The 26,580-nt window shown below is 43.9% G+C and overlaps 1 protein-coding gene across 7 annotated transcripts in view; it reads left to right on the forward strand.

Moving 5' to 3' along the window:
* Positions 1–26,580, forward strand: part of NBEAL2 (neurobeachin like 2) — a 151,083-nt gene that overhangs the window by 80,164 nt on the left and 44,339 nt on the right. For 3 of the 7 annotated variants that reach the window (XM_056805190.1, XM_007499727.3, XM_056805189.1), the window contains exons 7-20: positions 43–128; positions 2,273–2,579; positions 4,593–4,699; positions 7,158–7,244; positions 10,360–10,464; positions 10,895–10,978; positions 11,262–11,360; positions 14,547–15,160; positions 15,989–16,121; positions 17,277–17,396; positions 20,535–20,877; positions 23,579–23,661; positions 24,590–24,682; positions 25,412–25,583. In XM_056805190.1, the coding sequence (XP_056661168.1) occupies positions 43–128; positions 2,273–2,579; positions 4,593–4,699; positions 7,158–7,244; positions 10,360–10,464; positions 10,895–10,978; positions 11,262–11,360; positions 14,547–15,160; positions 15,989–16,121; positions 17,277–17,396; positions 20,535–20,877; positions 23,579–23,661; positions 24,590–24,682; positions 25,412–25,583 (2,433 nt within the window). The remainder of the gene's footprint in view (positions 1–42; positions 129–2,272; positions 2,580–4,592; positions 4,700–7,157; positions 7,245–10,359; positions 10,465–10,894; positions 10,979–11,261; positions 11,361–14,546; positions 15,161–15,988; positions 16,122–17,276; positions 17,397–20,534; positions 20,878–23,578; positions 23,662–24,589; positions 24,683–25,411; positions 25,584–26,580) is intronic. The other 4 variants (XM_056805188.1, XM_007499730.3, XM_007499731.3 and 1 more) reach the window with 4 other exon arrangements.

The raw sequence follows: 26,580 nt of genomic DNA on the forward strand, positions 1-26,580 counted from the left end.
TCTCCACCTGAATCTGACTCCTTCTCTCTGTCTTTCTCATAGAGAGCCTTCAGGATGCTGATCTCCTTCCTCCCATTCTGCAGCTCCGATTCATCCATCTCTTTGGAGCCATCATCACCGGAGGAAAGGTATGGCTGGCTCAATGGGGTTAGCATCAGGGATCGAGAAGAGAATGGAATCTTGGTCAATGGTGGAAGATTTAGGGATCTGAGGAACTACTCTCTGGGATGTTGGGACTGAGCGTAGGGAATCAAGATGCTTTGGAGGGTAAGAAAGATTTAAAAAATGTAACCTGGTGATTAGAGGCTTCTTTCTAGTAATATTGGCTTTGAAGACTGCCTAGGAGGTAGGATTGGGCTGCCTTCTAGGCCTAAATCTGCATTTCATTTCTCCTTTCTCTGCCTCAGTTTCTTTCTCGGAAAAATAAATGAGTTGGACAATAAGATCTCTTAGGTTCCTTGCAGACCTGCCATTTTTGTGCTCTGAGATCTGAGTTCTGACATTTTATGTTTAAATGTCATTCACTGTTCTCTGACAGTCTACATTCTGTTTCTTCCTAGTTTTTATTTCTGTGTTCTAAGGTCCTTTCCAGGTCTGATATTCCATATTCATTGTTCTAATTTTTTAAGTGCCTGCCTGGCACATTGCAATCCCTAATTTTTTTCCTTCCTTCCTTCCTTCCTTCCTTCCTTCCTTCCTTCCTTCCTTCCTTCCTTCCTTCCTTCCTTCCTTCCTTCCTTCCTTCCTTCCTTCCTTCCTTCCTTCCTTCCTTCCTTCCTTCCTTCCTTCCTTCCTTCCTTCCTTCCTTCCTTCCTTCCTTCCTTCCTTCCTTCCTTCCTTCCTTCCTTCCTTCCTTCCTTCCTTCCTTCCTTCCTTCCTTCCTTCCTTCCTTCCTTCCTTCTTCTCAGCTCTGACATTCTGTATTCTAAGCTGTCTTTCAGCTATGAAAATCCATGTTAAAAGGTCTCTCCTAGTTCTGTTATTCTTTGTTCTAAGGTCCCTTCCAGCACTGTCATTCTATATTCTTTGGTTCCTTCCAGCTCTGACATTTTATATTCTAAATTCTTTTCCAGTTCTGTCATTCTGTATTATAAGTTAAATGCTAGCTCTGAAAGTGTGTGTACCAAGGTCTATCCCAGACTTGTCATTCTGGGTTCTAGGGTCTCTTCCAGCTTTGGCAGAATAGAGTTTCATTATTTGTGACCCTGAATTTATGGGTAGGTTAAGGTTCCAATGAAAAGGGGTCTTTGAGTCCTCTGATCTCTCCCCCTCCTCAAGAGCTACTCAAGAATATCAAAACAAAGACCCAAATATGTTCCTTAAACTCTTGTCAACAGGCCTTAAGGACTCTTTTGGAATGCAAGACAGGAGACTTAGGGGCCAGTCTCAGGTCATCTTTCTTTCTCCAGTGGGTATTCCCTAAGAAAGAGAGGGATTGTTCCCCAAAGAGGAGATCAGGAATAGGTTCAGAACCAAGATTCAAAAGTTTTGGAGAAATCCCTGAAAGATTTCTCAGGATATTTACAATGTCTATAAACTGATTCCTAATATAATGATAGCTAGCATTTATTTAGCACCTTAAGGTTTACAAAATGCTTCACATATATCATTACTTTTGATCCTTATAATAACCCTGTAATGTAGATCCTTTTATTATCATGATTACAAATGAGGAAACTGAGACTGAGAGAAAAATCAGTCTTTGATCCAAGTACTTTGTGAAGGCTGATTTTCATTTCCTGTATTTGCTTAAAAATGTGACCCAGCTGTTGGGGAACCTGGAAGTAATCTTGAATGGTCCAGCATGGTACTATGAACATGGGATTTAAATTCGGAGGACCTGAGTTTGAATCCTTGTTCTGCTACATATTACCTGTGTAGTCTTGACCAAGTCATGTAAATCTTTCTGGAATTCAATTTGCTCATTTGTAAAATGAGGGGTTGGACTAAGTCAAGGCTTCTTAACTGTTTTTGCCCATCAACCCAAGGTGTAGAAACCCTGGACTAATGATCTTTCTCCTGTGGAGCTCCAAATCCTCAAATTCTACATTCTATCTTATACCTGTCCCAAAAGAGAAGAGAGAGGTGTATAGATCCCCTGGGAGGGGAAAGAGAAGGATAACTGATGGGAGGGATTATAGAAATTGTTCTCTAACCCCTGGAGTTCTAGATCTTGGAACTGCACATATGTTCAGTAGGTAGTTGGGAGGCAAGTGCATTTTGAATCCTGACCATAACACCCCATCTCTGTGCTTCTCTCTCCCCAATCCAGGAGAATGCACTGGCTGCTGTCACTCCATCATCTGTGGAAGGTCTTCTGGGTGTGCTTCGCAGCTGGGGTGGCCCCTCTCAGGACCCCCAACTCCTGCAGCTGGCCCTTCAGGGGCTGGTGGGGGCTGTGCACCTCCTGCATGCCAGTGGTGCCCCTCGACGGGGCCCAGAACTCCGAGCCCTTCTGGAAGGCTATTTCCGTGTGCTCAACACAGACCGACCCCCAGCCACAACCCAGGAGAACAGTCCCACTCCCAGCCCCACTGGAGGAGAAGAAGGCCTTATCATGCTTCGAGTCAGCATGCTTGGTATGTAAAGTCTAGAACTTTTCCTCAGAAAAAGGCTTTGGGAAGGGAAATGCTTGGCCCTCATTTGCCCAAAGACTAGGTCCTCTGAGTGCCATAGTATTACCATCTTAAGGCAAGGGGAACAGTGAAATCAGATCTGCCACAGTTCCCTGGACTGCTTCCCCTCTGTCCAACTCGGGCTTTAGACACTGAAGCCCAGAGAGGTTAGGCTGCTTGTATGATGCTATGCTGTGAGTTAGCATAGAGTTGGGTCTTGGACCCAGATCTCCTGTTTCCCTGACCAACATCTATTCCCCTGACTCTTGTAGAACCCCAAAGTCTTTTTTTTTAAACTCTTTACCATTTGTCTTAAATTTGATTCTAATGCAGAAGAGCAATAAGGCTAGACCATGGAGGCTAAGTGATTTTCCCAGGGTCACACAGTGTTTAAGACCAGACTTGAACCCAAGTCCTCCAGACCTGGCATTCTATTCACTGTGCTACCTAGCTGTCCTGAACCCCAAAGTCTTTATAGAATCTCAGAATTGAAAGGGATTCCAGAGGACATTTAGTCCAGCTCATACCTGAGCAGAAATCTCTATATTATCTCTGAGAAGCAATCAACCCACTTATATCTGAAGATCTCCAGTAAAGAAGAACCCTTCACTCACCTGCACAACCCATTTTACTTTTGGACAAGTTCTAAATGTTAGCAAATCCTTCTTTGTATAGAGCCACAATCTGCCTCTCTACAACTGATATGTCCAACCATATCTTCTCCTTCTATCATGGTTGATTTATTTTTAATCCAGGTATTGGGCTTCATGTTTACCCTTATAAGAACATTCATCTTAATAGGTTCTAGCAGGTTGAGATCATTTTGGATCCTCTTAGCCCCTCAGTCCTTATCTTCACTGTCTCATTTAGAAGTTTGGGGGGGTTTGCAGGCTACTTGTTTGATCTCTAGATGGAGAAGGGATGGAAAGGAGGGACAGTGTTACTTTTCACCTGAAAGAGTTGATTGTAGACCAACAAGAAAGAATACATTAGGTCAAGGATTGGCTGCCTTTTTTTTTTTAAACCCTTACTTTCTGTCTAAGAATTAATACTGGGTATTGGTTCTAAGGCAGGAGAGTGGTAAGGACTAGGCAATGGGGGTTAAGTGACTCACCCAGGGTCACACAGTATGAATAAGAGAATGGCCAAGAGCAAGAGAAATCTTCTTTTGAAGGGATGCAACTGTAACATTTCTAGGCAGCTAGTTGGCACAATGCTTGGAGTTGGCACAACACCAAGCCTAGAGTCAGAAGGACCTGGGTTCAGATCTGGCTTCAGATCTGAATACTTCTTAGTTGTGTGACCCTGTTTGCTTAGCCCTTGTTCTTCTGTCTTAGAGTTGTTACAAAGACAGAAGTGGGGGTTTAAAAAACAAATAAACAAACTCTAAATTTGCCTCTTGGCAGTTTCCATTTCTGCCTTCTGATCCCAAGCAGGACAAATGTAATTTTCGGTCCACATTCCCCATTCCTTCATGTGCTTGAGGACAGCTATCATTTGTCCCTGAAATTTTCTCCAGTTCTCTCACCCAGTCCTCAGATAGTAGGAATTCAGGCTCTTCCCTATTCCAGGGTGCCAGCCTCTGGACTCTCTCCAGCTTAGTAGTGTGCCCCTTAAACATGGAAACTGTAACTGAACACAGATCTAATCTGACTAGGGCAGATGACAGCAGAATTATTCCCCTCTTTAGTCCTGATTACTCTACAAGTCTCAACACAGCCTAATGTTGCAGTGACTTCCTTATTTCCTCTGTCACACTGTTGAGTCATACTGAGCTTGCAGCCCACTGAACTGAACTCCTGATTTTTTAGAACCACACCTCTCCTGTCTTATTCTTGCGAAGCTGACTTTTTGAACCCTGGTGTAAGAATGTATTTTAACTCCATCTTATTAGATTCAGTCAAATATCCTTGATTATGAAGGGTTTGAGGAATTTTGACTGTTATTTCTCTTTCTCTTCTTTCTGCCTCTATCCAGATGCTATTCCAAAGATGCTTGACTGTGCTGACCGACCTGTCCTCCAAGCAGTCTTCCTTAGCAACAACTGCTTTGAACACATCACTCGCCTCATTCAGAACAGCAAGGTAGGAGTCTGACTTGGGAGAGGGAGATGGCTGGGCAGTGACTGGGTTCAGCTCAGGGGGTAGAGATGCATGTCCTTTGCTTGAGGCTTTCCCAAAGTGCCCACCCTTAGCCTCCATCTGCCTTGAATTTTCCCTCTGCTACCCCTGGAGGATCATGGCAGGAAGGCAGGAGCTCTCTTGCTAGAAAGAGGACTCTAGAAATGGGCACCATCATTTGGGATGATCCAATTGTTGGCTTGCCTCAAGGCAGGAAGTTGACCTTAATGACTTCAGTAGATCTGGGGATTTTAGTGGGTTCAGCAACTGGGAATTCCTGACCTGACTCCTGCAGCCTCTTTCTCTTGGCAGTATGCCTGGATGGGGAGTCACCTGTGCCTTCTTCCTTCTTTTATTGTCTCTTTCTTCCTTTCTGTGCCATGTATTTTTTTCCTTCTTTTGCAGTTCTATAGATAGGGGCAGGGAAAGACAGATGGACTTGGATGACTGGTTCCTGATTAGCTCCTTGAGTGCCAGAGATAGAACCACATACTTAGATATATTATTTCCCCCCATCTTTCTTCCAGCCTTCTCTCCTATCTTTCCTTCATCCTTTGTGTGTGTGTGTGCTCCTTTGTCTAAGTTTTAATTCAGACTCTCCCAGGAACTTTCTATGTGGTCTCAAACAAGTCATTCAGGGATTGTACTATGATCTCAACTTGACAGATACTTATTAAGTGATGACTCTGGGTAATGCACTGTATTTTCTTGGTTCCAGGGATTCAGAGAGAAAAATGAAAATTGTCCCTGCTCTCAGGGATTTTATGCTCTAAAAAAGAGGCAGGGAGACAACACACACACACATGAGTAAATAGAAGGTACTATGAGGAAGGAGAGAACACTAAACAGCTTCTGGGATCTTTAGCACTGAAGTCCTTTAGGGAGCTGGAGTTTTATAAAGATGAGCATGTTCTGTCTGGATCCCAAGTTCTCCCCATCCCTCTTTTGGCCTCAGATACTTCCTAGCTGTGTGACCCTGGACAAGCCACTTAACCCTCATCCTAGTCTTTAGCACTCTTCTGCCTTAGAACCAATACATTAGTATTGATTCTAAGTTAAGGCAAGGGAAAAGAAAAGTCATGACTTGGGAGCAGTTAGATGGCTCAATGAATAGAGAATCAGGCCTGGTGATGAGAGATCCTGGGTTCAAATCTGGCCTCAGATACTTGCTAGCTGTGTGACCCTGGGCAAGTCACTTAATCCCCGTTGCCTAGCTCTTACTGCTCTTCTGCCTTGGAACCAATATGCAGTATTGGTTTTAAGATGGAAGGTAAGGGTTTAAAAAAAAAAAGGTACAGTACAGACTCATCTGGTATGGTAAAGCCAATCCCTTAACATACTGGAATAGTGCCAGACCCAGGCACAGGAAACCAGAGACCTGGAGAAAAGACACCACCATTTCCACCCCCTTCCCCCAGTTCCCTTGGCCCACCAGAGAAGAGATGCATTAGCAGGGGGGCTGCTTCTCAGGAAACCCAAGTAATGTGAACTTGCTCAGGATCCACATGCTCACCTGGGTCTTGCTTTTACTCTGTGAGCAACTGAAACCACCGAATGGTATAAAATGTGGCCTTAATTAAATCTGCCAGTTTTTGCGATATGATATCCTTTCTTCTGCCTTAAATATACCAGGTCATGCTGTCCCTACATGCATTCTGGGGCCAGTGCTGCCCAGCTGCATGGCTTCTCATGCATGGTTCACTGCCCCCCAAGCTGAACCTCAGCTACTTTAAACTGGACTAGGAACAGTGGTAGTAGTGATAATGGCTTTGCTAACAGCTTAAAGGCAATTCAACCGCAACAAACATTTATTTTTCAAATAACTGGCTGTTGTTCTCTTTAGTTTTAACATCACTTACATCTCTTGTGTATTCTGCCCTCCCCCCTCCTCCCAGAAAGCCATCCTCTAATAATAAAGAATAAAAAAAGAGCAGAACAGAGAATTCAGCAGAACTAACCAAGGTGCAGAAATAGCCAAACACCATATTCAGTTCTCCATGCTGTAGTGAAGGAGAGCTCTTCTTTGGGGCCAAGCTTGGAATTCTGCAGGCTTTGGTTTCAGTTATTTTATACAGGCATTTCTTAAGCACATACTGTATACAAAGTACTAATAAACATCACTAGATATAAAGATGAAGGAAGACACAGTCCCTGCCCTTGGGATGCTTACATTTTCTTGGGGGGAAGACAACACACAACACAAATGAGGAGTATGCATGGTAGATTTCAGATAGGGCAAAGGAGAGATCCAGCTGACGTATTCTAGGAAAATTTGATGAGGGAGAAAATATTGACAGCTGCATTTTCTGCTATAACACATTTTCTCTCTCCCCTTTTTCTGCCTTACCTCCTTCTCCCCACTCCCTGCCCTGCTGCTCTTCCTCTTCCTCTTTTCATATTGGCCTATTGCTCCCTCCGCTAGCTCTACCTGAGGGCTAGAAGCCCGGTGGCCTCAGAGGGGGGCAACGATCTCACCACTCAGTTACTGACCGAGCTCGATATTCAGAAGGTACCTCTTGATATGCTGGTTTGGGCTTTCTGGGGTAGCTTCGGGGCCAATTGGGGATGCCAGCACCATTCTTCAACCCCTAACTCCTGGGTTCCCTACCCAACGCCAGCCAAAAGAGAAGGCTGCATTGAGGTCTCAGTATTTATTCTATTCTTGTTGCAAGAAATATAGCATGAAGGTGGAGTTTGGATCCCTCACCAATCTGTTCCCAGGGGCTGAGGAGAACAGAGAGAGAGAGGAGAGGGGAGAAGGGAGGGAGGGAGAGGGAGAGAGGGAAGAAAGAGTGGGGGAGAGGATGGGGGGGGATGGAGAGACAAAGAGAATGATGTGAAATAAAGGATCAAAATAGGTGGGACTCAGATTGTGAAGCTCCTTAGACTCTAGGATAAGACAACTGTTTGCACTGCACTTATTCTTTAGGAAGGCTGCTGTGTGGAGGATGTGTTTTAAATCAGTGGATCTCTTGGAACAGAGAAGTTCTTTGTCCTCAGTGTCATTTTCATCCTGCCTTTGTTTCTTAGCCTCAAGAGGCACCATATATTCATCACACATACTTTCTGGATCCCTAGTAAGCTGGGAGTCATACTCTTCCCTCAACTGACACAAAACCAAGCCCCTGTACAACTCAACAGTTTTAGGGGTTGCAGTCAGTTTAAAAACGCCACCTCTTTAAGCTTATTATGGCTGGTCCTTCAATTGCACATGTACATATTCCTTGTCAGTGTTACCCTTGGAGGCCCTTGAGCTTAGGAGGATTTAATAGAGCTTGGACTCCATGGGCATAGCCTCCCATGCCACTGGAAGGCACTGATCAAGGACTTGAGTGGAGGAAAAACTTATCATGTTGGCGAGAAAGAGGAAGGCAAACCTGTTGAAAACACACACATAAATATCTCATCATGGTTTCCCAAATCAGAGAGAATAGTAGATTTTTTATTTTCCTTTGCTTTGAATTATATGATCCCTTCCATTCGTGGAAGTAATATAGAGAGAACAAACATGGTGGTGTGGTATGAGGGCAGCTAGGTTGCTTAGAAGAGAGTCAGGCTTGAAGTGAGGAAGAACTGAATTCAAATCCAGCCTTGGACTAGCTATGTAACCCTGGGTAGGTAATTTAACCTCATTTGCCTCAGTTTCTTATCTGTAAAATTGAGTTGGAGAAGGAAATAGCAAACCACTTCAGTATTTTTGCCAAGAAAATCCCAAATGGGGTCTTTTTTTTAATTGTAAGTTATTTATTTAGTCAATTTAGAACATTATTCCTTGGTTACAACCCAAATGGGGTCTTGAAGAGTCTGACACAACTGAAAATGAATGTAGAATGTAGTAGAATGAAGATTGAACTTAGTATGAGGGAGACCTTGGTTCAAGTCCTCCCTCTAGTTGTATAAATTTGTCACACAATTCATTTCACCTTTGGGTCTCAGTTTTCCTATTTATCTATAAAATAAAGTGTTCTTTACTCTTGTTCTTAAAGAAAAACGATAGCCTATACATGTTCCTTAAATCTTCACAAATAAACACTATCCTACTGCTGCCTTCCTCTGAGGTTTTGTGGCTATAAGATGGGGGCAACATTCTCTTTTGCTCCTATAGGACCCTCCTGGAGCTGAGGGTGCTTCAGATCAGACCATCAGCAGGAAAGGACAGGATAAAATGGCCTTGAGTTGAGGGTGGTAGTTTAGAATTAAAACCCAAGGGAAGGGGGACAGCTGGGTGGCTCAGTGAATTGAGAGCCAGATCTAGAGATGGTAGGGCCTGGGTTCAAATCTGGTCACAGACACTTCCTAACTGTGTGACTCTGGGCAAGTCACTTAATTCCCATTGCCTAGCCCTTACCACTCTTCTGCCATGGAATCAATACATAGTATTGATTCTAAGACAGAAGGTAAGTATTAAAAAACCAAAAAAACTGAAGGGAAAATCCTTAACCTCTCCTTACACAAGATTTTCTCATAGTCCCTGGGGTGGGGGCTTACTAGTGCTGGCATCCCCAGTTTGGGTCTGGTGGTGGCTGTCGGTGTGTCCTGGCCATGCATGGTGGTGAACGAAACTGATTTTCCTACCAGATTACCCTGGTCTTCTCTGCCTGATCCTTTCCTTATTAACTCTCCCTCATGTCCCCCAACTCCAGTTACATTCTAACCCCAATGCCAAAGCCTACATTCACAGAAACTGGTTCCTAGGGTCAAAAGCATCTCAGCATTATGGGTCATAGAATTGTTGAATATCAGAGGTAGAAGAGACCTCAGAGGGCAGCCAGTCCAACCCCTGTCTGAGCAAGAATCACCTTTACAGCATTCACATTGTCTCCTCTGTTGAGAGGGAACTCTAGGGTCAAGTAGAACAAATCTGATCAATCTGCTTGGCCTTACCTATGGGGCCACCCAACCCCTTGCCATTGCCCACCCTTCTTGGTGTTCAGGCAAAAAATATCTTTCATCTGAGAGATAGGAGCATTTCACTATTGGAGAAGAAACTGGTTGTGGGTGATGCTCATTAGTCTCCTCAAACTGGATTTAGGTCCATCTCTGCTCCTAATGGGCAGTTTGACATTAGGTCTACCTGATCTTGACCTTAGTTTCCTTCTCTAAAAAGTGAAGGGGTTGGTTTAGATGATTTTTAAGGCACCCTCATCTACAAATTTCCATGATTCTGGGGAAGTCTTATCCTCATAGCAGAGTTAACCAGAGGTATTAATGAAGTAGGCACATCTGGACTCTCAGTTGGACTCTTCTCTCATAACAAGGGAGCATCCAAGAAATTTCCCAAGATGGCGTTGAGGGTCATGATGAGAGCCCCACTTCTCTCCAAATTCAGTATACAATCTCCATTTCTCTATCCTCCCCTACTTCCCTATTCCTTTGCTTGCTTATAATTGGTGGAAGGAACTCAGGAATCTGTTCATGTGCTTCCTTGATTGTATATTGTATCGGCATACCACGGGAGTGAAAGAGGGAGAGGGGTGTAGGGATGGGTGTTGAAGAAGACAGAAGCCCAGAAAAATGGGTTTCAAACAAAAGACTTGGGGGTAGAGAAGGCTAGAACTCTTCCTGGAATCAAAAGTCTGGCTGACTCAGGGAATGAATCTCTACCTTCCCATTCAACCAAGCAGCAAGCCCCAACCTCTCCGTGCTTCCCTGGGACCTCATTGCCTGTGTGTTCTCAGGAACTGCATGCTCAGCAAGAGCTCTGTCGGAATTCCGGGATTACTATCCAGGTACCTGGTCTTGTCTTGTCCTCAGTCTAATTCCTGCCCCTGGCCTGGCCTTCAGTATCAAGGTCCTATGGGTTATGGCTACCCCATCCCGTGGATACCAGACTCTCCAGTTGGCACTGAGAGAAGAATGCTTTGGATCCACAGAGGACCAGCTGTCTCTTTCCTGTAATCACCTGATGATCTGAGATGACCAGGACAGAAGGAGGAGATAGGACATTGGACCTCAGTGCTCTCTCCCCCTGGAAAAAAGTGTCAGGGCAGAGAGCCTTTGTCATCCCTTGGAGGGAGTCCTCATCTTCTTCTGCTTCATAACCTTCCAATCCCACAAAGACTTTAGACTCAGGGGACCAAGTAACTAGATAGGGAGGGAACAGAATTATGTGTGAATTTTTAGTCTCTTACAACTTCATTGCTTCTCCTTCCCTTGAAGGTGCTGGACAGAGACACTGATGCCATTGCTGTCCATGCTGTCAGGGTGCTTACTTCCATCATGAGCAACTCTCCATCTGCCAAGGTAGGGACCTGCTGGGCAGTACAAGGTATAGGGGACAATTGGGGTGCTTCCTGAAGCTCTAAGGTGAGGCACGAGGGGAATGGCAGCAGTGGGCTATAGCTGTATAGTGAAGGGGTGGATCCCAGAGTCATAAGGAAGGGCGGAGGGCACAGGATTGGAGAGGTGGCTAGCATGCTTCATCTTCGGTCTTCTGAAATTATGGCTAGTCATAGCATTATCAGAGTTCTCAGCTCTCTCAAAGTTATTTTTCTTTATAATGTTATTGTATAAATTGTTCCTACAGGAAGTGTTTAAGGAGAGAATTGGCTATTCCCACTTATTTGAGGTTCTGAAGAGCCAGGGTCCCCCCACTAAAAGACTACTTCAGGAATTGCTTAACATGGTAAGAAAATGAAAAGGGATGGAGAAATGATGAAATGAAAAGGGATGGGGAAATGATGAAATATCTATTATCAGTCATTTGGTTTAGTAGATACCAAAATATAGATTGGTCAACTTTGCTAATCTGTTTAATGGGTTTATCTGAGCTCCCTTATCTTGTCCAATTTTCACCAGTCCCTGAATTCTACCTACATCCCAAATGGGATACACATGCAGAATTTTTACAAGATAGGAATGGGGTGCAAGTGTTCACATGCAGTAGTTGCCATCCAGAAAGTATGCAAATTATATCTCTGTGTCTCTTTCTCTCCTGTCTTAGAGACTTCAAGATATGGTATAGTGAGGAGTATTTGTTTCTTCATTCAACTATCTGTTTCTTCATTTTTCTTTCATTCATTCAATTAATGTTTATTTGTGTCTCCTAGATCCAAGGTTTCCCAAAAGCATTTAAGCTTTAATAATTTTAAATGGCATTAGAAATCTATATACATGTATATATACACATGCACACACATGTATACATGTATACATACTTATACTTACACATATGTATGTATGTATAAAGGTAGAACTATGAATGAAATCCAATACTTCTAGTCTGATGCCATATAATATAATTTACTTATGACCTAAGCAAATTACTTACTATCTCTGGGCTCCAGTTTCTTCATCTGGAAAATAGTGGCAGTCTGAATGGTGTGTTCATATGGATTTCAATGAGACTGGTTTTGTTTTCAGTATGGTTTTATGGTCTAATAAAACACTAGACTAGAGCTCTAGAGACCTGGTTTGGATTACTTTGTCTGTGGGAAATTAGAAAAGTCACTTTTTCCAATATAGACCTCAGTTTCCTCATCTGTGAAATGAAAAGTTTGGACTTGATAGCTCCAAGATCCCTTCCAACTCTTAATTCTATGATCCTATTGATAAAATCTTGATGTCAAATAACATCAGACTAATTGACTTGGTTTTTTGAATTGAGGTAATTTGGTGCCATGATGAGTTATTCCAAGTTTCTCCTCTAGTCTTTCTAATCATAACTTCACTCATCATAGATTAATTGATTGATTAGAGCTGAAAAGGAACTTAGACTATACAATGTCAGAAGAAGTAGGGACTTGTTCATTCATTCATTTAAAAAATGTAATATTCAGAGTCCTGTGCTGGAAGAGACAAAGTTTAGATAAGACACAATCCCTATCTTTATGAAGCTTATAATCTAGTAGGGAAATGAGAGGAAAATGAATGTGACATATGATATTAGGTAAATGCATTAGACGGATACAAAACAAATGGAAGCCAAGAAACTTCCTGGAAGTAGTGGCATTTGACCAGGTTTTAAGAGAAGGATAGAAATCCAACCTACCTGTTTTGGTTATGGTAACCACCATTCTACCAATCAGTCAGATTCTTAACCTCAGTGCCATCCTTAATACCCAGTTCTCATTCATCCTTCCCTTTAGTCAGTTGCCAAATCTTTTTTTAAATTTTATTTAGTCAATTTAGAACATTATTCCTTGGTTACACGATCATAGTCTTTCCCTACCTCCCCTCCCCCACCCCTTCCCATAGCCAACACGTAATTCCTCTGGGTTTTACATGTGTCATTGATCAGAACCTATTTCCATATTATTGATATTTGCATTAGGGTGATTGTTTAGAGTCTGCACCCAATCATATCCCCATCAAACCCATTTAATCAAGCAGTTGTTTTTCTTCGGTGTTTTTACTCCCACAGTTTCTCCTCTAAATGTGGATAGTATTTTTTCTCGTAGATTCCACCAAGTTGTTCAGGATCATTGCATTGCCACTAATGGAGAAGTCCATTACATTCAATTGTACCACAGTGTATCAGTCTCTGTGTACAATGTTCTCCTGGTTCTGCTCCTCTCACTCTGCATCAATTCCTGGAGGTTGTTTCAGTTCCCATGGAATTCCTCCACTTTACTATTCCTTTGAGCACAATAGTATTCCATCACCAACATATACCACAATTTGTTCAGCTATTCCTCAATTGAAGGACATCCCCTCATTTTCCAATTTTTGACCACCACAAAGAGTGTCAGTTGCCAAATCTTATCATCTTTACCTTCACAACACCTCTCCTCTCTTCTTTCAAGTCACACAGCCACCAGAAACCTTCTGGCCTGAATTATTGTGATAACCTCCTAAATCTGTCTCCTTGCCTCATCTCTAATTCACCCTCCATCCAGCTACCAAGGTGATTTTCTTTAAGCACTGGTCTAAATAAACTCTAGAAACCTGGTCCCCAAACCTCCGTTATGACCTTGTTATATCTTGTTCCCTTCATACCCAGTCTCTTCTAGCTAAACTGGCTTTTTTACTACTTCTCAAGAACTCCAGGTCTGAAATCAGGAAGACTGGGGTTCAAATATGGTCTCAGATTCCTAGCTGTTTGACCCTGGGCAATGGAATACTATTCAAAAATCTGTAGAACCTGTGATCTCTACTGCCACTCAACTGGCTTCTTTCTTTCATTTCCCTTCTCTTCCTCTTCTAACACTAGAATGTTCTGGAGCATTCTCCAAGTTACTGTGTTGAGGGTTAGTTTTTATATAGCACCCTTGCTTCTCTCTCTACATTTATGTACCAGGCACAAGTAATATCAGAGAAGGGGAGAGGCTGGTGCGTCCCTCAGGGCCATTGCGACTGCCTTTTCCCTCCCTAGCTCAGCTGCTCTGCCTATCTTACCAGGTTAACAGTACCCCCAGGCTCTGATTTTGTGACTGGCCTGACTTGTGACTAATTAGTTCCCATTCCTTATGCCTCCCTAAAAATGCTGGAAGAATTGGGACATTCTTAAAGGGCTAGTGACATGCTTTCCTTTCTTTTCTATTGTGTCCTCCAAACTAATCGAGTAAATTGTTCTAAAATTCAAAAACACTCCATTTTGCTAGCTTCCTCCCCACCCCCAAATGGCTTAGCTTCTTCACAAGGCTGATAGGAGCATCAGAGGCAAAAACATGGGAATCAATGAATGTCCTGCAGGGAAGACCCTTTTAACCTCTTCTTTCTACAGATGAGGATGCGAAAGCCCAGAGAGGCAGCTTGCCCCAAATCATATAGCTAATAAGTGGCAGACACAGGGCTTGAAGCTGGATATTTGGATTCCAAATCCACTCTATTCTGCTGGGATTAACATTTTTTCCCCTACCTACCCTGACAGGCTGTGGAGGGCGACCACAATGCCTGCCCACCCCCTCCCATTCGGAATGAGCAGCCTCTGCTGATCCTGGCCCAGTGGCTTCCAGTTTTACCCTCCAGTGACCTCCAGGTGTACCTTGCAGAAAGGCTCCGACTCCTGTGTGATGGGGGCCCTCTCAGCCAGACCACATGTGTGAAAGCCGGTCTGGTAAACTACCTGTTGGAAGCGCTGGGGACAGAACCAGCCCTGAAACGCCAGGCTGCAGAGCAGCTCCTAGAACTTCTGCAAGCGCTGGGGGGCGTCTCCTTGCGGCCAGAGGAGCTGAGGTGCCTTTTCCGCCTGCTCTGGACAGAGTCAGGCAAGGGTGCCCATCCCTACACTGCTTCTGTGATCCGGGCTCTGTCAGGAATGGCCCGTCAGAAAGGGCCAGAGCGGGCTCTACGTTACTTCGACCTGACCCCCAGCATGGCAGGCATTATGGTGCCTTCTATCCAGCGGTGGCCAGGGGCTGCCTTCTCCTTCCATGCTTGGCTCTGCCTTCACCAGGAGCCACCTATCCCCAGCCTCCAAAGGGGAGGCTGCTCCATATTTCATCCTGCTGGCCCTCCCCAGCTCAAGAGGAAGCAGCTTTACAGGTAAGGGGGGAATTGGTGGGCTGTGACTTGTTGGCAGTGATCTGTACCCTATGGAAGGAGGAGGAAGAGGAGGAGAAGAAGGAAGGTGCTTTCAGGACATAGAGTCAGGGCACACTCAGAGGATCAGGGTGAGATAAAGGGAATCAGGAGCCAATAGCTTAAAACCCTGAATATACAATTGAGAAATTTTGCAAAACATCTCTAAGGATTTAGAGCTAGAAAAAATCTTGCTTGCTAATCTAGTTCTCCACAGAGGGAGAAGCAGAGTCCCAGACAGAAGTGACTTGTGTAAGACCACATTACTAGGAAATAACAGATGGAATTACAACCTACATTCATTGCCTATAAATCCAGAGCTCTTTCACCTAACACTGCCAGGTCCTAGGATCTGAATTTAAGCCCCAGCTGCTAGTTATAATGAGTGTGACTTTGAGTAAACCCCTTCTACTCCTCGGACCTCTGTTTCTCCCTCTGAAAAATAAAAGGTTTGATCCAGGTGATCCCTAAGCTTCCTTGCCATTCTAGATTCTATGACAGATTCTATTCTTTCACCTCTGCAACTTCCCCAACACTAAACAGTGCCCAACACTCAGTAGGCATGTAATAAGTGTTTCATTAATTAGATCTGGGATGGTAGATAGAGGAATATAATTATCTGTTTGGGTGGCATGTGGGCTGGAGGTTGGTGAGTGGGAGGGTGTTGGCATGGTTACCTTGAATGAACCAATGCCCCAAGGCACTGGTGTCCACAGGGGCCACCACCCTTGGCTACTGTGTCTGGGAAGGGAAGGTGACAACAGCCCATGATGGGGGCTGTCCCCGGCCCAGCTTTTTCACACCCAGTGGTACAGGCTTTGAGGCCTTCTTCACATCTGCTGGAATGCTTGTGGTAGCCGTGTGCACCAGGAAGGAGTATATGACGGTGTCGCTGCCTGAGTTTCCTTTCAACGACTCTGCCTGGGTGAGCCAGGGCCCCTGGGAGATAAAGAAGGTGGAATTTATATCCTAAGCACTTCTACATCCCAGTCTGACCTTCTCTCTGCCTCTTGCTTCTTGACTTCTCTTTGTCTTTCCCCAAACTGTCTTTGTAGCAGTCTTGATTTTATAGGAACAACTGCTCAGCGAGAATAGGGAATCATCATATGGTGGGAATGGAAAGAGCCCCCCTCTTGAAATCAGTATCTCTGGATTTAGATTCTGATGCCAGCAGGTGATGTTCACAAGTCACCTTGTGAAGTCTGAACCTCTGTTTATTCTTCTGTAAAAACAAAGACATTCATATTTGACCCACCAACTTAAGAGGTTGTTTGGAGAAAAACATTTTTAAAGCTTCAAAGCCCTACATAAAAGTGATCTGTTCTATGTCAATCATAGAATGTCGGTGCTGAAAAGAACCTTAGAGACAAGGTCCTAAGACCTAGGTTTGACTTTTGATTCTACATTTATCCATTAGAATATAGCTTCACCCGAGAGCAGGGACCAGACAGGTTCTGGTTTGTCTCTGTGTTCCTAGGAGTTAGCACTATCCCTGGCACTTAGTGGGTGCCTCATAATTGCTCGAATTTAGTTGAATTACATTTACTACCTACAGTTATCATCTTATCCTTTCTAGGCCTTAATTTCTTTCTTCGTTAGATGAAAGTAGGAGACTAGATCTTTTCCATGGTCTTCTGCAGCTCTGAATTCTACATCCATTTAATCCGAGCCTGTCATTTTGTAAATGAATCACAGAGAGGCAAAGACAAGGTCGTTCAGGACGAGGACGCAGGTTTCTTGTCTGCTTGGCTAGTGAGCTTTCCTCTGCCATGGTGATTACAGTTCCTGCTCAGTTCCCAGCCTAGCAGTAGATGCTGTGGGGAATTCCAACAAAGGACAAAATATGGCTCCCCTGACTTTGGAAAACCTCAGTCAACTGAGAGAAGCTGTGGCAATCTCCCTCCTTTTTCAGATGGGAGAAACAAGGACCCAGGGACAGGACCCAGGGACAGGACCCAGGGCATCCTTGGATGCCGGGCAGGGGGGGACCCAGCAGAATCAGGAATTGTGACAGCCTGAAAACCTCCTGCTTCCCCAAAGCAGACTATGAGGCATCTGATGTAAAGGGTTCTCCTTTTAGCACAGTGTTGCCATTATCCATGTGCCTGGCCGCCGACCCTTCAGCCAAAACTTGCTCTACGTCTATGCTGATGGGCAGCTCCTGAAGACAGCCCCACTCCGCTGCCCTTCCCTCAATGAGGTGAGTTCAGGATTGGGGGAACTGGATTATGACTCCTTCTCAGTCTCCTCTGATCATGAAGGCAGATGCCCTTCTGAACTTCCAAAGAGTGAAGGAGATGGGAGGAGGCCCAGACCTTTCCTCTAGCAGCCTAGCTTCATGTTTAGAGATATGACATATATCAATGGGTTATGCTATTTTCATAATACTATGAAGATATTTCAGCTTTTAATATTTTTATATGGTAAATATTTATAGCTATAACCCACAATTTTGATGTTCTCAATTTTTAAAAGTGGGGGCAGTTGGTGGCTCAGCAAGTCAGGACTGGAGTTGGGAGGACTTTGAGCTCAAAACTGGCCACAAACTCTTCCTATCTGTGTGACCCTGGCCAAGTCACTTAACCCCCATTGCCTAATCCTTATAGTTCTTCTGCCTTGGAAGTAGTGCTTAGTATCAATTCTAAGACAGAAGGTAAGGATTAAAATAATAACAGTAATAATAATTTTTAAGAATGTAACGTGTTCTATATATTTTGCAGGATGATACCTTGTGTGGGGAGGGGAGGGAAGGACTGAATTAAAAAAATTAATTAAATTTTTAAAAAAGAGTATAAAAGGGTTCTGACACCAAAATATTTGAGAATTATTACTGTCATCCAATCCGCATAATGTTAAAAACAGTTTACATTCTCAAATGAACAAAACAAATTTAAAAAGAGCATTTTCATATATGTATATTAGAATGGCAAAAGAGAATTCTATATTAAATTATAAATCTGTTATCTTTAGCATAGCTTGCTTTACTTTTTAAGTATAAAATCACAATGTAAACATTCAATAAATTTGGCATGTAATATATAAAGGTTGTGCCTGGTACAAAGCAAACAAGTGGCAGAGTCAGGACTAGACCTCAGATCCCTTGGATTCAGCCTAAAACACTACCCTGCTACCTATACCCAACCCTTAACCCTGTGCCACATGGGTAGACACCAATGCAAGGTCTATGGTGCATCCCTCCTCTCAAGCTAATTTTCCATAGGCTTGTTCCATTTGTAGGGGGATATTGGGAGTTCACTGGGGGGCTGCAGATATCTGCAACCCCCTTGGCCTCTCTTAGTACTGAGCCCTCTTGGCTCTACTTGGCCAAAAGACTACTTCTTTCTAGTACCTAGACACTGAAACCATTGTCAGGAGATATCCCAGCAGAATACCTGATCCGCGGCCTTCTTCATGGACAGAAGCAGCATGGTGTAGTTGAGAGGTTCTTAAAATTTTTTGTTTCAGGACCCCATTATACTTAACCCCTTACACAAAAATCATTGAAGATTCCTTCCCCTGATCCCCACCACCAAAACCTTTTATTTATGTGGATTTTTTCTACAGACATTTATTGTATTAGAAATTATGATATCTTAGTGATATCATGAAAATAGTCTTGACCTCCTGAGAGAGCTTGGGGACCCCCAAAGATCTCCAGACCACACTTTGATAACCACTAAAATAGTAGAAAGAACCTAGACCTGGGTTCAGGTTTATCTTGGGTACTAAATAGTTGTATGACCTTGAAAGAATTGCTTCTCTGGGACTCAAACAGGGGTGATAGTATCTCCATGGGGTTATTGTGAGGAAAATGCTTATTAGCCTTAAAGTACTAGAGACATGCATTTTATTGCCAGCCCTCCCCCTTTTTCTTCTACTGGCTTGAAATTTATATCTCAAAGAAAGGAACATCCTTAAGAGCCTCATGGTAACTGGTAAGGGGAGATCAGACTGCTTCAGTTCCTCCTTCCTCAATACTTTGTCCCAAAAGGTGAAAGATCAGAGGGCAGCTAGGTGCTCACAGACCTAGGGTCAAGAGGTCCCGAGTTCAAATGTGACCTCAGACATTTCCTAGCTATGTGACCATGGGCAAGTCACTTAACCTCCATTGCCAAGCCCTTACCATTCTTCTGCCTTGGAACCAATGCACAGATTAATTATAACAAAGAAGGTAAGGGTTTAAAAAAAAAAAGAGGTAAAGGACCTAAGATTGGTTTGCATGCTCCAACAGTTCTGACAGGCTTGGAATCATGGCCTTCTGGGGAATATAGACACTCCCAGCTTCACCATTGCCCTTCTTTAAAGAGAAGGTGAGAGATCCAGAGATCTAGTCATTCATTTTATTTCAGCAGACATTTATTTACCAATTGTTGTGTGCATAGGACTATGCTAAGCAGCAGGAGACTCAGTGGGTTGGGTTTGGGGGATGACACATGATTTAGGCAAGACACAGGCCTTAAAAGTCTAGTAGATTTCCAGAAATTTAGAAAATCAAAGGTTTTGTGAGGAAATTTGAAATGTACATATAATAATGCTAAAGTCTCTTTTTCAAGTCTAAAGCCATTTTGATAATAAAAATAAAAACTGAAAGGCCCCAAAAGGTTTCTGTATGTAGGCATAGGAGATTATATATGTATATATATATATATATATTTTTTTTTTTAATCTGTATTTCTAAATTTTAAAAACCAAAATCTGAAGGCAAAAACTTTTTTTTCTTCCCAAATTTCTCTTTTATTTCTTTTGCTGGTCACTTTGATATAGTGGGGGGAAAGTACTGAATTTGGAATCAAAGAACAGGAGCTCAAATTCTAGCTCTGTCACTCATTGCCTATGTGACCCTGAGCAAGTCACTTCCATTCTGTGGGCCTGTTTCCTCTTATAAAATGAGGGGGTTGGATTAGAGAGTCCTTTTTCAGTTCTAAAGCCTGTGATCCTTTGATTTTGAGCTGGGGGGGGTGGTGGTGTAAAAATTAAAATTAATATACAATAATTTCAAATATTATATTTTATAAGATTTATTAATAATCACTAGAAGTAATTAAATAAAACCATGTGCCCATGGCTAATCTACCTGCTCAAACAGCCCACTCCACCAAAATCAGGACCCAGGAAGGAAAGAACCCTAGCCACAGAAGACTACCCAATTTATTTCCTTGTCTAAGTCAGCACATAACAACAGGAAGTCAGTGGGCTCCTGGGAAATGTATTTCAAAGGCACAAGATTCCTAATTACTAAGGGGGTGGGGTAGGGTTTATACAGTAGAAACCCTAGCTCCCACCCATCTCTGATATCCTCGCTTTTTTTTCTTCTTGTTTTGTCTGTCTTTTTTCATAGTCCTTCTCTTCCTGTTGCATTGGCTTGGCTGGCAATCGAACCACAACGACCACCACAGGTCCACCCATCTTCCCTGGTCCAGCTTACCCACAACAGCTGCCATTTTCTGCCCACCCATCCCTCTCTCGATCTCAGTCCTTCCCTGCCAGCATGTCAGGCTCATCCTGGGGGCCCAGTGCAAATGTGGCAGGCTCCTCAAGAGAGGGTGGAGTGAGCACCACCCTGGCTGGGAGCCAGGACACCGAGTGGGGCAGTCCTACCTCCCTGGAGGGCCAGCTGGGCTCTGTTGTCATCTTCCATGAAGTCCTGCAGCCAGCACACATCAGAACCCTGTTTACCTTGGGTAGGTAATTCTCATGCCCCAGGAGGGTGGTAAGAGGGAGAGGGAGTTGAAGATAAGGGGCCCTTTATAGCCTTCAAACACTAAGGGCTTCCTCCTTCTTGGGCTGAGGATGAGGGATAGTCTTGTCCATACCATTCCCCAGGCTGGGGACCAAAAAGCCCAAGCTATTCAATTAGATCATGGCAAAGTAAGTCAGAGGCTAGAGCCCTGGAGCCTGATTGATTGAAAAACGTTTCTTATATCCCACATTCAATAAAAAACCCTATTAGGGGGGAGGAGGGAAAGTAGCTAGGTGGCTCAGTAGATAGAGATCTAAGTCTGGAGACCAAAGGTCCTGGGTTCAAATTTGGCCTCTGACACTTCCCAGCTGTGTGTCCCTGGGCAAGTCACTTAACCCCCATTGCCTAGTCCTTACCACTCTTCTGCCTTGGAACCAATACACAGTATTGATTATAACATGGAAGATGAGGGTTCAAAACAAAGAAAACTTGTCAAGCCTGGTCTGTATGCTGGATGTCATAGAATGGAATGGGAATGGAAAAGGAAGCGGAGGGAAGGTTATAGAGATAAATGAAGCACAATTCTTACCTTCAGAGAGCTCCTAGTCTAGTGGGGAAGAAAAGGCATGATGTGTATATCATCGTGAAAAGGTCAGGCACTAACACTATAGCAAGGGAAGACACGTTCTTGTCTCCTAAAGATTGCTTGTAATGGGAGCAAAGAATTGAGCCAGACAAACTGCTACAGGACTTTTACTTGGGGAGATCAAGGAAGGCTTCATAGAGGAGGTGACCCTGCAGCTAGGATTTTAAGGAAAAGCATGATTTCAGCAAGTGAGGATGAAGAGAAAGCAAGCAGCCTCCAGCCATTGGGGGTGGAAAAGGATACACTTTAGCAATGGAGATTGTTATTATCTCTTGTCTATGTAACCTTAAATGAGTTGTTCTCCATCACTCAGCAAGGGTTTCCTCGTCATAATAAAACGAGGGGGTTGGACTCTATAAAAGTCTTTTTGCAGCTTAGCACAGAGCCTGGCATACCTGAAGTGCTTCATAAATGTGTCCTCTACTTATCTAAATCCAGTGATGGATCACTTAAGGGGAGAAGGCTCACCCTCCCGCCTCACAAAGTTATCACTAAGAAAGTACTTTGTAAAACTTAAAGAGCTGGACAAATGAGAACTGTTACTATTTGCTGTCTGCTGTTACTCTGTTTATGAATAATAACAGTATTTGTGTCAAGCAGAAAGCATCTGAGTGCCTCCTAGGAGCCACCGACTTGTCTGGGTACTGGGAACATAGAGGCTTTTTTTAAAAGTCCCTGCCGCCCCTTGGGAGCTTACAGTCCAATGGGAGGTGGCACACAAGAGCTGCAAGGTGATTTGGAGGGGCCAAGGCTTCTCCCCAAGGCAAACAAAACTTCCTCAAAGAGGTATTGCTTGAGCCGAGTTGAAGGAAATGAGGATTTCTAAGCAGCAGAGGTGAGGAAGGAGTGGGTTCCAGGCAGAGGAAAAGGCACAGAAACAAGAGATGGGGGCTCTACCCGAGAAAGAATAAGACACGTTTGGCCAGGCAATAGGGTACCTGGAGGGAAATAATGTGGAATGAAGCTAGAAAGATAGGATAGATTGTAAGGTGCTTTAAATGCCAAGAATAGAGAAAAAAATTGTCAATGTCATTTAGCTGAGAAGTTTATTTTTTTTTTGTTTTAAATTCTTCCCTTTTGTCTTAGAATTGATACTAAGTATTGTTCTAAGGCAGAAGAGAGATAAGGGCTGGGCTTAAGTGGGATAAGTTGGGGTTAAATGACTTGCCCAGGGTCACACAGCCAGGAAGTGTCTGAGGCCAGATTTGAACTCATGTTTTAAACATGGGGGCTGATGACTTATATAAATGCATGGAGATGGGAGAAAGCGTGATGGAATTGGAGAGCAGCTAATAGTTTTTTGGCAGAAGCATGAAAGGAAGTAGAAGGAAATAAGACTTTCTAGTAACAGATTGTGGACATGCTTTAACCTCTGGGAAATAGGGAGTCACTGATGGTTCTTGAAGGGAATGACATAGTCAGACATGTTAGATTCATGTCCTAATTTGGCAAATTGTCATCCTTGGACAATGTTGTAGGAACTTATGGCAGGGAGAGCTCACTGAGGCTTGGAGCAGTCAGGGAAACTTTGACAAAGCTGGAAGGCAAGGCATGGCCCCCTCCCTCCCAGGCAAAGTGAAAATTACTTGTACATATGCACACAACACTCACACATACATGTTATGAGCTGCCTATCAGAAGGCTTTGAGCTTTACCGTAACAAAAGTGACTTTAATCCCTTAAGGTCCTTTATATAGGGGTTCTGCTACTAAAATTATGTGCATTCATAAAAAGTCACATTAAAAATTGTGCCCCACCCCACCCCCTCCAACAGCACCACTCTCTGCCTTGAACCCGGTCCCTTAGCACACTCCATTTCATGGCAGAGGTGGCTCTGGGTAGAGCAAGACAGATGATCAGGAAAAATAGGAATCAGATCCACAGCTAGGGCCAGGGAGGCTTAAAAGAAAAAGCCATCACAGTGGTGAAGGGATCCCAGATGTGTGAAATCGGGTGGGAAATTGGGCCCAGGCTAACCTGATACCGGCCCATCCTTTTCTTCCTTGGGGGATGACTGAGGATGGGCAAAGACCTGATACTTTTTTCCCTTCTCCAGGGCCCAATGAGACATCTCCCTTCAAACCGGAGGGGGAACTGCAGGAACTCAGCAATAAGATGCTTCTCCACTATACACCCCAGGTTCTAGCCCTGCCACATCCCATCAACCATCTTTCTCCTCATCCTCCCTTCTCTTCTACTCCTCCTCCTACTGTTTCTGTCTTTCGTAATTTTTTCCTTTCGTCCTTTCCTTTCGTCCTTTCCTTTTGTCCTCAGCCTTGAAACTCTTCCTTTTTCCATCCCTTATTCTCAGTCAACTTCCCAGATCTTCCATCCTCACCTCCATTTTAGTTTCCTATCACCTCCCATCATCCTCATTCCCTACAGTTATCCCTATTTCCATCCTCCATCCCATCTGCTCTTCCCTTTTACTTTTTACCTTGATCCATCCCTTTCTTTCACCTCCACCCTTTACCATGTACCTACCACTTCCATCTTTCTTCTCTCATTTATTATATGGCCTTATTACTCCTTTTCATACCCCCTAGAAGCTTTTATCCCTTCCCCCATTTCTACATTTCCACATCTATATTCCTCTATCCTCATTTGTATGTATCCTCCATTTATTCCTCACTTCTTTCTCCCCACTATCAGGTTTCCCTCTAAAGCCCCTATTCTTATACCCAGGACAGAGCCTGAGGGTAGAATAGGATGTGAGTTTGATTCCATATAGTAGGGGCTTTGGCCCAAACAGAACTCAGCCATTCTGAGCTCTCCAGCCTCAGATCCTGCCTTTTAATCCTCCTGCCTCCTATGTGCTCCAGGGTGATTTCCAGTCTCTCTTCCTGGCTTCCAAGGGAGAGCATATCAATAGGCCCTGAGTTTTTCTCCCTACCCCCAAATTTGTTCTAACCCTTGGGAGAAAAGAAGTCCCAGGTAGTGGGGTGGAGTCATAAGGGTTATGGGTATCACTTTCCCTCTCTTCCCTTCTCTCCTCCTGGGTAAGGTCAGTGGGGGCTGGAGATCCCCAGGCCCTGGTGGCCCCATTCACGTTCTTCCTTTCACTCAGGCCTGTAAGAATAAGATCTGCCTGGACCTGTCTCCTAGTCACGGGCTGGATGGGCGCTTGACAGGCCACAAAGTGGTGAACTGGGATGTGAAGGTATGTGAGTTCAGCTGCTGTTATTATCATCAAGGACAGGCTGTGGGTGGGATGAAGGGAGAGGAGATAGCCAGATCCTGAGGCTCATGGAGTGATAGTGGCCTTATGATTCCTGGTTCCTGGAATGTGCCCAAGATAGCTGAGATACCTCCAATACCAGTGAAAGTAGGCAGGATCACGGGGAAGGAGGTGATGGCTGCTCTCGGTCTGAAGGCCAGGTTCAAAGGAGACAGCAGAGCAGTCATAGACTAGTCAGAGGCTTCCTTCAATACTTTTCTGTTTTTTAAATCAATTTTATTTTATATTCTTTTCTGTTATGTTCTGTCCCATTGCTTTCTATCTTGTCCTATTTCATTCCATCCTGTTCATTTAATCTCGTGGATGCATCCTGGTTTTCCATTCTGTGGTCCCAAGGAGTTTCTGAGAGGCTAGACTCCACTCTGAATACAGGAGTCAGTGTGAAGCATTGTGTAATGAAACATCAGCCTGTGTGATCGAGACTAACTGTCAGGAGAACAGCGGGCATGGGGTGACCTTTGTGAGCCAAGAGTGTTAGAGAACCTTGCCTAAAGGGGCCTTGAAAGATGAAATCATATTGAGAAAGTAAAAGGAAGGAGGGAGATGAAGAGCCCAAACAGACCTTGGAGCTCAGGGTTCCAAATGAGCCCGGGGCATTGTCTGTGACCCTCATAAGCCTGCCTTCCTGACCCTTACCCTTTAATTCCCTAGGATGTGGTGAACTGCGTGGGAGGGATGGGAGTGCTGTTGCCCCTCCTAGAACAGGTGGGTTCCCAGCCACAAGAAGCTGAGGGACAAGCTGAAACCCATGACCTAGTGGGGCCAGAGCTGACTTCTTCCCACAATGCCCAGGGTCTGCTTATTCCCCTGGGTAAGTCTTCAGGTAAGCCTTTCCTTTTTTTCTGCAGAGCTTGAGACCTTCCTTGGAGGGTGCCTTGCTCTCCTGTACCTGGTCTGGCTTCTCTCAAGAACCCTTTCTGTCTTTGGGAGCTTTTCTAACCCTCCCCCATCTCCCCACTTCAGCCTACTCCTCTATAAATGAAGGAATGGACTAGATGGTTTCTAAGACTTCTTCCAACTCCAAATCCCATGAGTCAAGGATTACACTGGAAGAATTATGATGAAGTGAAGAGATTTTGGATTCAAAAGACCTGAGTTTGAATCCCAGCTCTTGCTATTCATGGGTTCTACAAAAAGTTACCTCCCCTCTACAGGCCTCAGTCTCTTCAACTGTAAAATGAAGGTGTTGGACTAGATCAAAAGCTCTTAACATTTTTTGGGTCTTAGATCCTTTTGGCAACGTGGGAACACCTATAAACCTACTCTCGGAATCATTTTAAAAATAAAAAAAAACATATTTAGAGTTATAAAGGAAACCAGTCAGTTAGATTTTTAGTTCACTGGAGCAGCTAGTGGGACTCAGTAGATAAGAGAGTTAAACATGGACACTGGAGATCCTGGGTTCAAATCTGGTATCAGACACTTCCTAGCTATGTGACCCTGGACAAGTCACTTAACCCCAATTGCCTAGTTCTTACTGCTCTTTTGCCTTGGAACCAATACTTAGAATCAATTCTAAGACAAGATAAGGTGATTTTATATTTTAATAACAATTAAAAAACCCCAAGTTCACAGACCCTACGTTAAGAACCCCTGGATTAAATGGTTAATGAGATCCCTTCCAATACCAAATCAATTAAAAGAATGGTACATATTAACTTTGTGACCTTGAGCGAGTCACTTAATTTTCTGATCCTCAGTTTTCTGATTAGGACATTTAGATTAGATGATCTCTAAGTTCCCTTACAGTTCTGACATTCTGTGGTACTCTGACAAGGCTCAACAGCTTCTCCATTCTCTGTGCCAACCCTCTCCCCCAA

Source organism: Monodelphis domestica, chromosome 7 (genome assembly GCF_027887165.1).
Source record: "Monodelphis domestica isolate mMonDom1 chromosome 7, mMonDom1.pri, whole genome shotgun sequence".
NCBI classification, from domain to species: Eukaryota; Metazoa; Chordata; class Mammalia; order Didelphimorphia; family Didelphidae; genus Monodelphis; species Monodelphis domestica.